Here is a 14,589-nt window from a genome sequence, read left to right as displayed (position 1 = left end):
ACCATTGGCACATATATTTATAAAAGTTCAGCACAGTAATAAGGTTTGTTTGCAGAGCGTTCTAAAGCCAGTAGAAAAGATCTCGTCTCCCAGAATGCTCTGGGAGAATTCCGCACAGCTAAACATCACTAAGAGAGCGGCGCTACATAGCAATATACAGATATTGGAAGGGTTTTTGATGCTGAATCCAGGAAAATTACCATAAAAGTGGGTATCCTGAACAATTGACTGTATTCTACTATATGTCACTACAGGGCCTCTTTAAAACTAAATGCTGAATTATATCAGCAACAGAACACAGGCTAGCTGTTGGGAAGAGCTGAACTGTGTGTATACGTTACCGTTGCACATAGTAGAAGTAGTATTACCAAAGACAATGGACTACTGTTAAGGTAGCCGATTGGCAGATCCGATCAAGAGACAAATCCGTCTCTAATCGCATCTGATAAGAGAAAGATCTGTTGGCTGCCCATACACCGCAAGCCGATTTCCGTTCAATTTCATGCTGAAATCGATCTCATGCTGAAATACGACCTCCCCGATGCTTTACCCCTAATGTTTATTGTCCCCCCCCTCCCCGTGCCCAATGCATGTTACACATTATCATTCTGAGACCTCCACTTGCCGCCGGGCGCACTCAATTTTTCATGCAGGCGCGTCGCACATGGCTGCAGGTATCACGTCTGACGTCATACTCGTACCCCTACTAGGAAACCACGTGGGGCGGGCGTGTATGTAGAGCAGAATGCACCCGGAGACGCGGAGGACAAGCAGAGGCTGCGGACAGACAACGTATACCATGCACGGGGCACATTTTTAATTAGGGGGAACAGTGCCAGCTGTTTCGCGGTGTTCATCCATTGTTCCAAAATCGCACGCGTTACCGCCGCGCGCCTGATCGAGTTGGGCCAACATCTTGCCGCATGTGCGATCTGCTTATTTCATCCTGGAATTGGTCGCATTGTCGGTCGGGCACTTGGTGGCATCAATTTTCATTCGATTATAATAACTGAATTGGATGGTCGATCGGCCGCCAAGTCGCCCGATGTGTGGCCACCTTTAGACATTTGCATCATCTTGGTTTTTCTGTTGCGTGCTCCTTATATGTCCCCCCCCCCATTTATCTATTCTGCAGCGCTGCGCAGTATGTTGACGCCTTATAAATAAATACAGTAAAACCTTGTTATCCAGAACTCATAGCTGGCTCACATGGACGATTGGTGGGTGTTTACTGCTGGCATCCATGACTCGTCGCTAAACGCTCCCTTTCAAGTGAATGGGAGAGTTCGTATGAGGCTTTTACCCGCGTTTTCGCAAACGCTGCATTCCGATCCCGATTCTTCCCAGCATTTCAGGCGACCCTTGACGCTATATGAAGCGTACAGGTGCAATTACCACCGCGCATTCATGTCCCCCTGCAGCGATGAAAAACACAGTTCATGACGGGACGCCGGTGAAAAAGACGCCACTGGAAGCTGGGCAGAAATCCGTGTGAACTGGCTTCAAGCAACCAGGAAAAAAGTCCTGGCCTTGCAGAATGCATAAATCTACTAACATGTATAAATACATCAGAGGGCAATACAATAGCTTGGCGGATGAACTTTTTGTCCCAAGGCCTTCTCAAAGGACTAGAGGACATGATCTGCGCATGGAGGAAAAACGTTTTAGCCATTTATTTAGGAAAGGGTTCTTTACAGTAAGAGTGATTAAGATGTGGAATGCATTGCCACAGGAAGTAGTTATAGCAAACTCTATACCTGCATTTAAAGGGGGCTTAGATGCTTTCCTTGGATTGAAAGACATCATCCATAGCTATAATTAATAGGTAATGCCTAATGATGTTGATCCAGGGATTTTATCTGATTGCCATCTGGAGTCGGGAAGGAATTTTTTGCCTTTTGGGGCTAATTGGACCATGCCTTGTAAGGGTTTTTTCGCCTTCCTCTGGATCAGCAGGGATATGTGAGGGAGCAGGCTGGTGTTGTACCTTCCTCTGGATCAGCAGGGATATGTGAGGGTGCAGGCTGGTGTTGTGCCTTCCTCTGGATCAGCAGGGATATGTGAGGATGCAGGCTGGTGTTGTGCCTTCCTCTGGATCAGCAGGGATAGGTGAGGGTGCAGGCTGGTGTTGTGCCTTCCTCTGGATCAGCAGGGATATGTGAGGGAGCAGGCTGGTGTTGTGCCTTCCTCTGGATCAGCAGGGATATGTGAGGGAGCAGGCTGGTGTTGTACTTTGTTCTCTGGTTGAACTCGATGGATGGATGTCTTTTTTCAACCCAAATAACTATGTAACTACTTTTACACCTCTTTGTACAGTAATAAACCTTTGTTACATTAAGTTAAGGCTGTCCTTTGTCCTAATTTGTTTTTAATTAATGTAATCCAACATGAATACCAGAGTTTATGGTAAGTAAGCTTTATAAATACAATAAATAAATAATAAATAAGTATACAGTGTGGGTTATAGTACTGTTTATATTAACTAGGCCTATTTTTTTTTTTTTTTAACACCGACTCTCAAGCAACCAGAAACTATATTTATCTGGCGTTAGCCAATCCCCGTCGGTGCCGGATAATGGGGGTTATACTGAAATATTAAAGTGGATCCGAGATAAACTTTTACTCATTGCATAATTGTGTTCCTTTCATATAGTTTATAGGGCATTCCTCAAGCCAATCGTTGATCTCAGCCCCCCAGCAATGATCATTGTGAGAAAAAAAAAAAAAAAAAAAAAAAAAAAAAAAAGGTTCCCAGCTTCATTGTGCTTCCTTGTAAGCGTACTTCCGATGCTTACAGGTCGCATGAACAAAAAAAAATTATTGTGGCCATCTTGTGGCTAAATAATAAAACTACATCCAAAAAATTTTTCATATACAAATATAAATATAAAATACAAATATACTCTATAAATTAACTTATTACCTCCCACACTCCCCAATTTATTTATTTTTTGTAATAAAAAGAAAAAAAATTGCAATAAAAAAACAACAACAACAAATAGTTACCTTAGGGACTGAACTTTTTAAATATTTATGTCAAGAGGGTATAACACTGTTACTTTCTAAACTATGGGCTTGTAATTAGGGATGGACGCAAAGCTGAAAAAAATGCGCCTTTATTTCCAAATAAAATATTGGCGCCAAACATTGTGATAGGGAAATAATTTAAACGGTGTAATAACCGGGACAAATGGGCAAATAAATTTCATGGATTTTAACTACAGTAGCATGCATTATTTAAAAACTTTAATGGCCGAAAACTGAAAAAAAAAATGGATTTTTTCCCACATATTTTCCCATTAAAACACATTTAGAATAAAATAATTCTTGGCATATTTGTCCCACCTAAAGAAAGCCTAAATGGTGGCGAAAAAAACAAGATATAGTTCATTTCATTGCGATAAGTAATAATAAAGTTATAGATGAATGAATGGAAGGAGCGCTGAAAAGTGAAAATTTCTCTGGTGCTCAGGGGGTAAAACCCCTCAGTGGTGAAGTGGTTAATACTCTAATTCCCTATAAACTAAACAAGCCTCGCCCACAGCTTCTCCAGTGCCTTGGAGCAAGGGCTTATGGGAGCTCAGTCTGGGCAGGAGAAGGAGGAGGTTACTAGCCAGAGATTTCAGAGGCAGAGGGGAGGAGAGAGGAGGAGAGAGGAGGAGAGTGGAGTGACATTTTCACAGGCTAAGGGGTGGAGATACAAGCAAGCTTGCCTGTGTAATGATCACAAGCAGAACATGGCTGCTCTCATTGCATCACAGGAAGAAATAATCATATCATTTACTGTTTGCAGCTAGATTTGCTGTGTAAACCATCTAAACTTTAGATAAGACATATAGACAAGTTACTCATTATAGTTAGTTTTTCATCTCGGATCTGCTTTAATAGTACAGTGAAGCTTGTGCGACGTACCTGACTGTTTCTGCAGCAGCCAGACACACAGCTCCACGTGGCTATGCGCGAAGTTGCACGTGTCCTCCTGCAGGCAGCCATAGCGCATCTGGTGGCGGCACAGGTCCATTTGGAATCGGGGAGCAAGAGGCCGAATCTTGGAGTACTTGACTGTGGTGGAGTTCAGCACATGCACAAGGCACCTGTCCAAAAGTGAGACAAACTTACAATCAACGTGGGAGGAAGACATTAGGAATTTTTGCACACTCGTTCACAGTATCGTATGCACTGAAGCGGCACCTCGACATGCAGAAAAGAAGGCAAGAGGGGCAGCATTATGCAAATTTTGTATGCAAAAATGAACCAAATTCTGCTGAGGTAAAATTCTATTGGTCCATTTTCAATCTACATGAATTTGCATAATACTGCATCAATTCCAAATAATTTGCATCTCATTGACTCTCCCTAGTTGCAAGCCAGGGCAGCTTCCCAGGGTTCCTGGGTGCCATATTACATTTGCGCACAGCTATTTTATACAGAGAGGACTAGTGGTCTTGCCAGCAATAACAACAAGCAATACTTTCTTCGGAGACTGGAATGGCACACTCCATAGTTCTCTACTGTCAAAACGTTTGCCTCAGGTGGACTTTGAAGTACCATCATGTACTGGTGAAATCGGAATGTCACTGGCACAATGCCTGGGGATATTTTGCACTTTTTTTTAAGCATGTTTTGCTTATTGTAGCAGTTGTTAATAAAGCTTTGTTTTCATATGCAAATGTTTTTTTTTTCCAAATAGGGGTAAAAACGCATGCGCTTCTATGTGCTAAAAAAAGCGCACCCATTCACTTGCATTGATGTGTGCTTTACAACGCAACACACAGAATTGCATGCAACACTACATTTTTGTAACGCTGCTCAGCACAGCACATAGATGTGAACCAGGCACATTTAAAGAGACAGTGAAGTCTCTTAAAAATCATTTTTTATAACAAAATCCTCTAACATATTAGCCCTACCTAAACCACCGCATCCCCGCGGCTGTAAACTATCTAAATCCCCCCTAACTCCCTCCCTCTCCCCTGCGAAATCCACGACTTTCTTGGTCGTGGATTTTGCTGCCCCGTACGCTTCCGTGTGAGGCAGAGCTATGAGCTCCAGCCCTGCCTCACACCCGTCTGTCAGCAGCGGATCTCCGCCTCTCCCCCGCCCCTCTCAGTGAAGGAAGACTGAGAGGGGCGGGGAGAAGCGGCGATCCGGGCTGACAGACGCGTGTGAGGCAGGGCTGCGGCTCATAGCTCTGCCTCACACAGAAGCGCTGCCCGGATTGCCCCCTGGTGAGTTAGGGGGGATTTAGATAGCGTACAGCGGTGGTTTAGATAGGACTAATATATTAAAGTAGATTTTGTAATAAAAAACTGATTATTTTTTTTAGAGACTTCAGAGTCTCTTTAATTACATGGGAAAATCAATACCTTGCAGAACGCACAGGGCAATGCGATGTGAAAAGTGCACAGAAACAGCCCTGAGGTGAACGGGGCCTAATACTGCGTTACCGTTGCATACAGTAAATACAGAAGCATACAGGCAATGAAAAGTATGCTTCCCTGGTAACGTGTGCGTTTAGAGGCAACGCAGTGTGTTACCATAACGCTACATATTACAATGTGACACTAACATCCCACTGTAAACGTTGCATAGACTTATTACAGTGCAGTAAGCTGCGTTTTAAGAGTTTATAACGCAGCTCCGCAACATCCCACTGTGAATAAGCCCCGATTTGAGCGCTGGTTATCCCTTATTTTACTTTTATATTAAAGGGACACTTAAGTCAAACAAAAAAAATGAGTTTTACTCACCTGGGGCTTCCAATAGCCCGCTGCAGCTGTCCGGTGCCCTCGCCATCTCCCTCCGATCCTCCTGGCCCAGCCGGCAGCCACTTCCTGTTTCGGTGACAGGAGCTGACAGGCTGGGGACGCGAGTGATTCTTCGCGTTCCTGGTCACAATAGCACCCTCTATGCTGCTATAGCATATATCATATACCATATAGCAGCATAGAGGGTGCTAATGTGTCTGGGAACGCGAAGAATCATTAGCATCCCCAGCCTGTCAGCTCCTGTCACCGAAACAGATAGTGGCTGCCGGCTGGGCCAGGAGGATCGGAGGGAGACGGCGAGGGCACCGGACAGCTGCAGGGGGCTATTGGAAACCCTTTTGTTTGACTTAAGTGTCCCTTTAACTCTTGATTTTCACAATCAGCTGGGAAGCCCTCCATCCACACACAGATTGGATATTGGGTCTTATGGATGTAGTTTGCACTATACAGTTCGATAAAACGTTGATGTATGTGTGTGAGCGCTTTAAAATTACCATTACGGTTTATAAACTATATATATTCACTAAAGACAGTTCACGAGATGCTAAAATTCCCGGCTTGTATGCCAACTTCATGGAGACTGGGCAATCAGATGTCCTTCCTGTCGATTTCAATTGGCCCAACTTCGAGCTGCAGACAATTTGCATGCAAGCCAGAATTATTACCAGATCATTAGGGGGCTCAAAGAGATGCTAATAATTTGGAGTTGATGCAAATGTATGCAGCTTGGAAGAGCACTGGTCAAATGCAGCCGCTACTATCGCCGGTGAGATGGGCGCTGGGAGTGCGAGTGACGGCTTACTCTGCTGCCGCTAAACTCTCCGGCAACACTAAATACTATTCCCCCTCCAAATTGTACCAACTCGTAATTTGGGGTACGGCAACCACCAGAGCCCCAAATTATCATTATGCGCCCTGTGCAGCTTTACATTGCTGCTAGGGAGCGCCTGTTTTCGTCACCCAGCACTTAACGCCATGCTCCGAAACCACCTGCTTCAACTATAAGCACTAAAACACACAATAATAATGGCTTCTTGCGTACTTGTGGTCATCAAATTTGTGTTTCTTTGTGCAAAACTCGGGGTTCCCAGGATCCTTCTTGCTGATGGTCTGCGGCTTACTGTCCAAACAGGCCTATAGGAGGAGAAAAGCACAACGTGTAAAGCAAAAACACTTCTTCCCTACAATGACTATCATTCAGGGCCCTCACTGTGTCTGCACCCTCACCAACCGGCCGTGCAGCTTGAAATCAGGAGCACTACTCCTCGGGGCAACTTGATCCGAGTGAACTCTGCTGTCCGCCTCCACCATGATGCCCCTCAGCTTTCTCAGTTTCTTTCTCTCTACTTCGCGGACAATCGGAGCACCTGTCTTGTTGGGAGCGTGTCGCTGTGTAGCGTCCAGTGCCGAAAATGGCAGCGCTCATATCAGCTCTCAGGCTGCTCCTCCTGTCCCACTCTTTTCTGTTCCTGCTATTAGTGTTTGCTGTGCTATGTTTCTGTATTACGTTAACTGTACGTGTATGCTGTAATGCTCTGTTTGCTTTTTATTTTTGCTTTTATTGTTTATATGTATGTACCATGCTTAACTGCATGCGATGCTGCACTCTGCTTAACTGTATGCACAAGCTGTAATGTTGTTCTATGTATGCTTGTCCCATGTCTATGTATGTGCCATGCTAAACTGTGTTATTTTCTTGTGTTCTTCACCAACGACCCTGTACGCGCCAAAACCAATTCCGGGTACAACCCACCGTTGTACTTGGCGAAATAAATTCTGATTCATAAAGCCTTACCGCATTCGGTAATGCAGAAAACAGCAGACTTTACCAAGCACTTCCGAAAATGTCAATTCATAAAAGCAGTCACCGCATAAAAAGCTGATATTCCCGAGCAGTTAGGTGACCTCAACACATGTTAGTAAACGTCAATTCATAAAGATTAGAGCAGGCGGTAATGGCACAAAGATTACTGCCTGCTTTGAAGAGGTGAGAAGAGAGCGATAATAGCAAAGTTGATGGAGACTCACAAACCGAGATCTCCCCAGGCAGCAGCAGTGAGAGTAGAACAAACAAGGCTTCTCCTGAATACCTTAGGCTGTGTGTTTAACTTCTTGGGTTCCTGCTCGCAATCTGCCGCGTTTCGACGCACCTGCGCGCGATCGTGCGCAGGTGCGCCGGTAGCCCTGGGATCAGTGAACAGGAACATGGTTCCCGATCACCGATCTGTGTCCCCAGCAAAAAAACCGAAGCGCTCTTACAAGAGGCTTCAGTCTTTCTGCACGTAAAATTTTCTGCGTCCCCCTTGTGCTTCCATTTAGCGAGAAGCACAAGGAGAAAACAAAAACAAAAACTGAAGGTAAAACTACATCTACATATTTTTTATATTACAATTTACACATAATAACATTAAAAATTAACTACTTCCCACACCAAAATATTACCCAAATAAAATTTTTAATGGAAAAAAAAAAAATTACAATTAAAACAAGAAAACAAAATAGTTACCTAAGTGTCTGAACTTTTTTAATATGCATTTAAAGGGGGTATACTACGAACATTTTTTAAATTAGAAGCTTGTAAATAGTGATGGACGCATAACGGAAAAAATGCACCTTTATTTCCAAATAAAATATTGGCACCATACATTGTGATGGGGACACAATTTAAATGATGTCATAACCGAGACAAACGGGCAAATAAAATACATAGGTTTTAATTATGGTAGCGTGGATTATTTTAAAGCTATAATGGCCGAAAACTGAGAAATAATTTTTTTCCATTTTTTTTCTTATTAACCCTGTTAAAATGAATTTATAAAAAAAGTATTCTTAGCAAAATGTACCACCCAAAGAAAGACTAATTAGTGGCGGAAAAAACAAGATATAGATCAATTAATTGTAATAAGTAGTGATAAAGTTATTAGCGAATGAATGGGAGGTGAAAATTGCTCTGATGCATAAGGTGAAAAATCACATCAGAAAGCCTGCCATGAGTAAAGTTTCTTGAAGTTCTTCTAAGTTGTGGCAATCACATAGATTGTTAAGAAAGACTAATAGACCGATATAGAGCAGATTCAGGGCAAGCAGAGGCAGTATAGCAAAACAAGCAAAACAAGGGAAGTTGGGGCTGCCTATTTTATTGTAATGCTGTCTCTGCACGGAGAACAGGATGTAACAATGTTACCAACAGTTGGGCTTCGGTAAAACACCGCACTTCTAACACAGCTAGGAAAATGCTTATGAATTAGCACACAAAAGTCAAAAATACCAAATGTGCTATGTTCCCGACCAGATTTTTGTACCGCACATGCTTTTTTGAATGATCGCCAATAACCTCTATTAACTCACCAACTAATTATCCAATAAAAAAAAAAAACAAAACAAAAAAAACATGGGGGTGAAGCGAATGGTGGCCACACTCGTATGACCCTAGTGAGAGTGGCTCAACAGATTGTGAAGGTCATCAGGGTTGGCAAGGGAAGGGCTGTGAACATTGAAGGACTCTGCCAAAGGTTTGCTGGGGGCCCCCATGATTTATAGTTACGTCCCTGTTTGTATTACTTTGGGTTCCACTTCCATTGACGTGGGACCCCGTCCTCCAACAGGCCGATCCGGCACTGAGACCCCGGCAGTAGCACGGACCCACTTAGACTTAGATGTTAGAAAAAGATGAGCCCTATTGGGTCAGTCCGTCTGCACAGGACTAAGCTGTCAGGGCGGTCTTTCAGGGGACACCGGAATGGAACAGAGGTAAGGGAGCTTCTGTATTACCCAGAGCCTTCTCTCTCTCAGGTGAGTACCCATTTGGAGCACTTTTTTCGGTACAGGTATGTTACATAAAACATTTGAAAGCATTCCCAAGTATTCCCTGTGTTTAAAAGAGTTTATTTTTCACTGCAGAGAGAAGTAGAAACTTGCTTATCTCTTGTCATCAGCAAAGGCAAGAATCTCCCTGTGCCTGTGTCTTCACTCTGCACCCCTCCCTCTGCTGAAGTGACTCAGCTGTTGCCTGGGTTATGTGTCTGTTCAGCAGAGGGAAGGGGGCAGAGTGAAGACACAGGCACAGGACGATTCTTGCCTTTGCCGATGACCAGAGATAAGCAAGCTTCTACAGCTCTCTGCAGTGAAAATAAATGATTTTACAAACAGGGAACGTAGGGGAATGCTTTCAAATGTTCTTTTAAGTAAGAGTAGTTAAAGAAATTTTACTTTTGGGAGTATAATCCTGCTTTAAGCTCTTAAGGGCCGAATGACCAGGAAATGCTCAATGCCCCTACCTAAGCTCTACACTCGCAGTGATATTTCCAGTGCCACAGACTCTGCCCTCACTGCCACCCCATTACCTGGCACAGGAAGGTGAAGATGCCCTTCTGCTCATGAAGCAATCGAGCCACGTTCCCCGGCTTCAGTAATCCGGCGGTCTGGAAAAGCTGTTCTCTGTGAAAAGTGCCCTTCCTCTCCGCCGTCCACACATCCACCTCCTCCTGGTAATAGGCAAACGTGCAGTTGTCTCCGTACTTGCAGTCATTACGGCTTTGGATGTCTGCAGTAAAACAATGGTCCAGTCAGCCATCCATTAACAGAGAAGAAAACAACAAAACAAAAACAGTCCATTCATAAAAATTCCCAATGCCTTTCTCTGGAACTCTAAAACTGAATAGTCATCTTAAAGTGAATGGAAACCGCATTTAAAAAAAAAAAAAACAAATGAAGGAAATACTTACCTAAGGAGAGGAGGCTCTGGGTCGTATAGAGCCTTCAGTCTTCTCTCTCAGTGCTCTCTATCCTGTGCTGGTTCCCCAGTTTCAATCCCCCGCTGAAAGGGTATTTGGAAGTCTGCGGGAGCCGTGTCCTCCCAGAGATGTGCGGCTCCATACTGCACAGGCGTGAGCGTGCAAGAGAGCGTGCTTGCACAGGCGCAGTACAGGGCCACCCTTCTTCAGGAGCACTCTGGCTCCCTGAAGACTTCTGAAGCCTCCTTCGGCCGGGTAAAGCAGTATTTGACTAAATTAGTCACATACTGCTACCGGGCGAGCCAGCACCGGAACGAGGGGACCAGGAGAGGAGCCGGAAGGCTCTATAGGACCCAGAGACTTCCCTCTTCTTGGGTAAGTGTCTCATTTTTTTAAATGCTGTTCCCATTCACTTTAACGATGCAGGAGGAGGGATGACATTGACGTGTAGCTCCCCCCACCCCCGACAACGAGAATTCCCCGATCCATCTTCCTGCTGGTTGCACACCAAGGGCGCAAACAAGAATTCAAACAATCATGGCACTTTGCACAGTCATCTGGGAAGATCAGATCTGCCATGGCGGTCGATAATCGGCAGGCACTGCTAAGCGCCAACTGGCTAATCGTGTACTCGGACCCATGATGTGAGATCGCAGAACCGTTTGTGCCCCACTCAAAAAAATCGCCGACAAAATCGCAAGGTGGGTATGAGCCTTTACAATATATTCGTCACTCAGCCACAATTACCACCTAAAAGTCTCATACACACGCTAGCTTACACTTGGCCGAGGCGGCCGGTAACAACGGCCTCCGCCAAGAATCTAGCACATGTATGGTGGCCCACAGTCTACCTTGGCGCACCAGTGAGCGATCTGCCTGGCGGATTGACTTGGCCAAGAGCACCGTTTTCCACACTCAGCCCGCCACTCTATGTCAATCCTCCTGCATCACTCTGTTGTCCCTCCTTTGCCCCACCTAGCAATAGAATGCATTGCTAGCCTGGAGGCTATTGATGTGTCTGTACAGCCTAAGTCCCGCACGTTCGCCCGAGGGATCGAGTCTAGATGTGCACTGTCCGATTGTGCTGCCCTAGGTCACTGAGCTACGCCTTATCACATGCATGCTTACTGTAATCTCTAATAGAATCACCTCCAATTCTTTAACCATTTAATGACATTGTAGCGTATTAAAAACGTCCTGTTTGAGCCGGTTAACGGCAACAGCACGTTTTAATAAGTCACTCGCTCCTGCCGCCGTTCCGCACGTGTACACAACCGCAATGCCTGGAATGAATGGAAGTGACCGCGAACAGCGGCCACGTCCATTCTTAAAACAGGAAACAGTCCCAGCGTAGTAAAATGTAAAAAAAAAAAAAAAAAAAAAAAAAAGTGATCACTTCCTATAAAACGGGAGAGTGTTCACTAGAGCAAAAAGTAAAATTATACATACAGGCAAGTACATACACTTATTAAAACAACAATAAAATATATAACTTACACTTCCAAAGCCAGGTGAACAGATATTGAATACTATGATCAGACTATGTAGGTAAATCCTCATAATACATAGAAGTGGTAAAACTGGTCTGTGATTGGTCAATCATAATTGAAAGTGCGTACCAAGCTTAACCACTTAAGGACCGGGGCTGGTTTCTGTGACCTATGCTGCGTGGGCTCTCCGGCCCGCAGCACAGATCAGCTGTGAGGCAGGGCGATCAGACTTTCCCCCCCCCCCTTTTTTTTCCCCACTAGGGGGATGACCTGCTTGGGGGGAGGGGACTGATCGCCGCCATTCTGCGTGGCCGAGCGGGGGGGGGCAATCTTCCGCCTCGCTCCCTTTCCCTCCTTCCCCTGGGCGGCACATAGGCTTCAGCCTATCAGATGCCGGAGATCCCCGGCTACTCAGAGGCAGTGCCGTATAGATGCAAGCACAGGGGATTTCTTCCCCGCGTGTTTACATTTAGCCTGCGAGCCGCGATCGGAGGCTTGCAGGCTGTTCACAGAGACACCCTCCGTGAACTGACATGGAACGGCCGCTCGAATGGAAACCCACAAACGACCAGCCGAGCTGGTCGTTATGTGGTTAAGACGTTCAACCGAGACAGACCGAGTAATAATGCTCTCTGACCTTTGCAAAGCATGTAAGGGCTGGTCACTTTCGGAGGTCTTTGCCGAACTTTAAGCCACGCCTTGTTTTCAGAGTTCTTCGCCCGTACCAGTAAAATCTCCTTCTTGCACTTGTGGTCTTCCCTCTCCCTGTGAGTGAAGTCCAGAGCCTTGGGCCCTGAGGAGGAAAGGAGCAGTGAGAATACAAAATGTATAAAAACCACAAACAGTCAACTAGTCCTCAGAACTAGCGATGGTCAATGCCTGCATGCAAGCGTAACGCCAACTGTGCGTTTCTGAGTGGCCCAATTCTGGAGCTGCATAAAATGTGTGTGCCAACTGGCATCATTTGCATTTCGTTAAGGGCCGGAGCCCACTGACACAGTTGTGTCCGCTTTTCAGTTACACATCAATGTTACTGATGCTGAAAGCGAACACAACTGCGTTAGTAGGCTCCGCCCCTAACCATCTCCAGTCCTAAACCTGCAAAGTCAATATTAGATCTTACTAATAAGATAAATGCGAAAGTTTGTTACTCGATCATGCAACAATGGCTGAACGGATTTGAATGAAGTTTGGCCCACACATAGTACATTACCTGGAACAACATATAGAATACTATTTATGTCTATAACCAAAAAGTGGGCGGAGACTAATACAAATTTCACTAGTAAAATGTAAACAGCAGCTATTCTTACACGGTTAATGGCAGGGTTCTCAAACTTTGCACAGTTGGTCACTGTGTGACTGGGGTTAATATTCAGAAAAGTGGGTGGAGCCTACAAAAGAATCAAAGTTCACCTATTCAAGGGGAATATTTCATTGCTGCCATTCTTGCACTGTTAATGGCACAAGCCTCAAACCTGGTACAGTTGGTCATTGGGTCACTGGGGTTCAGAGCGCAGGGGGCACTGGCAGCGGCAATAGAAGGACACAGAGGCAGGTCATTGTGCACAGAACATGTCGCTGGGTCCTATTAAGATTTAAATATTCCGCCTCGGGTTCTCTTTATAACAAAGTATTTGCGATTATTCAGGTTGGAGAGAGCATATCAGATCTCTCACAATGCATGACTGCTGAATATGCAAATCATCCTTTGTTGTCCCTGTAAGCTAGCCACACCTCCAGAACCGCTGAAATGCAATGATGTGTCAGCTTGCTAAAGGGAAGGTCCAAGCAAAATAAAAAAATGAGTTTCCCTTACCTGGGGCTTCTACCAGCCCCATGCAGCCATCCTGTGCCCTCGTAGTCACTCACTGCTGCTCCAGTCCCCGCTGGCAGCTTGCCGACCTCGGAGGTCGACGGGACGCATTGCGTACATTTTTACGCATTCCCGCTAGTGCAGGAACATTAACACATAAATTTTTACGTGTTAGTGGTCCAATGCGTAAATTTTTACGCATTAAACCTCTATGCGTAAAAATGTATAAGTTATTGTTCCTGCACTAGCGGGAATGCGTAAAAATGTACGCAATGCGTCCCGTCGACCTCCGAGGTCGGCAAGATGCCAGCGGGGGACTGGAGCAGCAGTGAGTGACTACGAGGGCACAGGATGGCTGCATGGGGCTGGTAGAAGCCCCAGGTAAGGGAAACTCATTTTTTTTATTTTGCTTGGACCTTCCCTTTAATATTACACAGCCACACTAATCCAACATGCATACAATCGGATTGGTTGATTCTCATCAGTGCATGGCATGGATTAATGTGGCTCTATGGTGTAGGACTTGAAGCACCAAGAGTTACAAAGTACTCAGCACGGTCATGGGGAACCAGAACTCCTAGCAGTGTGTAAGTATCACAAATACTTTGTTTTAAGAAAGCATACTTTTGCTTTGCATAGCCTTTTCTTAAGAGGGCTTTTTGGTCCATTGTAGCCTCTTACACACTCTTAGAAGTTCTGGCGTGCGGCGGGTGGGCGTGCGCGCGCAGCGGGCCGCCGGTGACAGACCTAGAGCCTGTTTTAAAGCGGGCTTGGGTCAGCTA

General features: G+C 45.1%; 1 protein-coding gene across 4 annotated transcripts in view; it reads right to left on the bottom strand.

Annotated features, from left to right (window-relative positions):
* Positions 1 to 14,589, bottom strand: part of ZC3H7B (zinc finger CCCH-type containing 7B) — a 123,485-nt gene that overhangs the window by 46,936 nt on the left and 61,960 nt on the right. For all 4 annotated transcript variants that reach the window (XM_068252049.1, XM_068252046.1, XM_068252048.1 and 1 more), the window contains exons 13-16: positions 12,629 to 12,784; positions 10,112 to 10,311; positions 6,811 to 6,902; positions 3,913 to 4,094 (exon numbers count right to left, since the gene is read on the bottom strand). In XM_068252049.1, the coding sequence (XP_068108150.1) occupies positions 3,913 to 4,094; positions 6,811 to 6,902; positions 10,112 to 10,311; positions 12,629 to 12,784 (630 nt within the window). The remainder of the gene's footprint in view (positions 1 to 3,912; positions 4,095 to 6,810; positions 6,903 to 10,111; positions 10,312 to 12,628; positions 12,785 to 14,589) is intronic.

The sequence above is a fragment of the Hyperolius riggenbachi genome, chromosome 9 (assembly GCF_040937935.1).
Source record: "Hyperolius riggenbachi isolate aHypRig1 chromosome 9, aHypRig1.pri, whole genome shotgun sequence".
Taxonomy (NCBI): domain Eukaryota; kingdom Metazoa; phylum Chordata; class Amphibia; order Anura; family Hyperoliidae; genus Hyperolius; species Hyperolius riggenbachi.
Note: the sequence above shows the minus strand (reverse complement) of the source record. Positions and strands in the feature narration are given on the sequence as shown.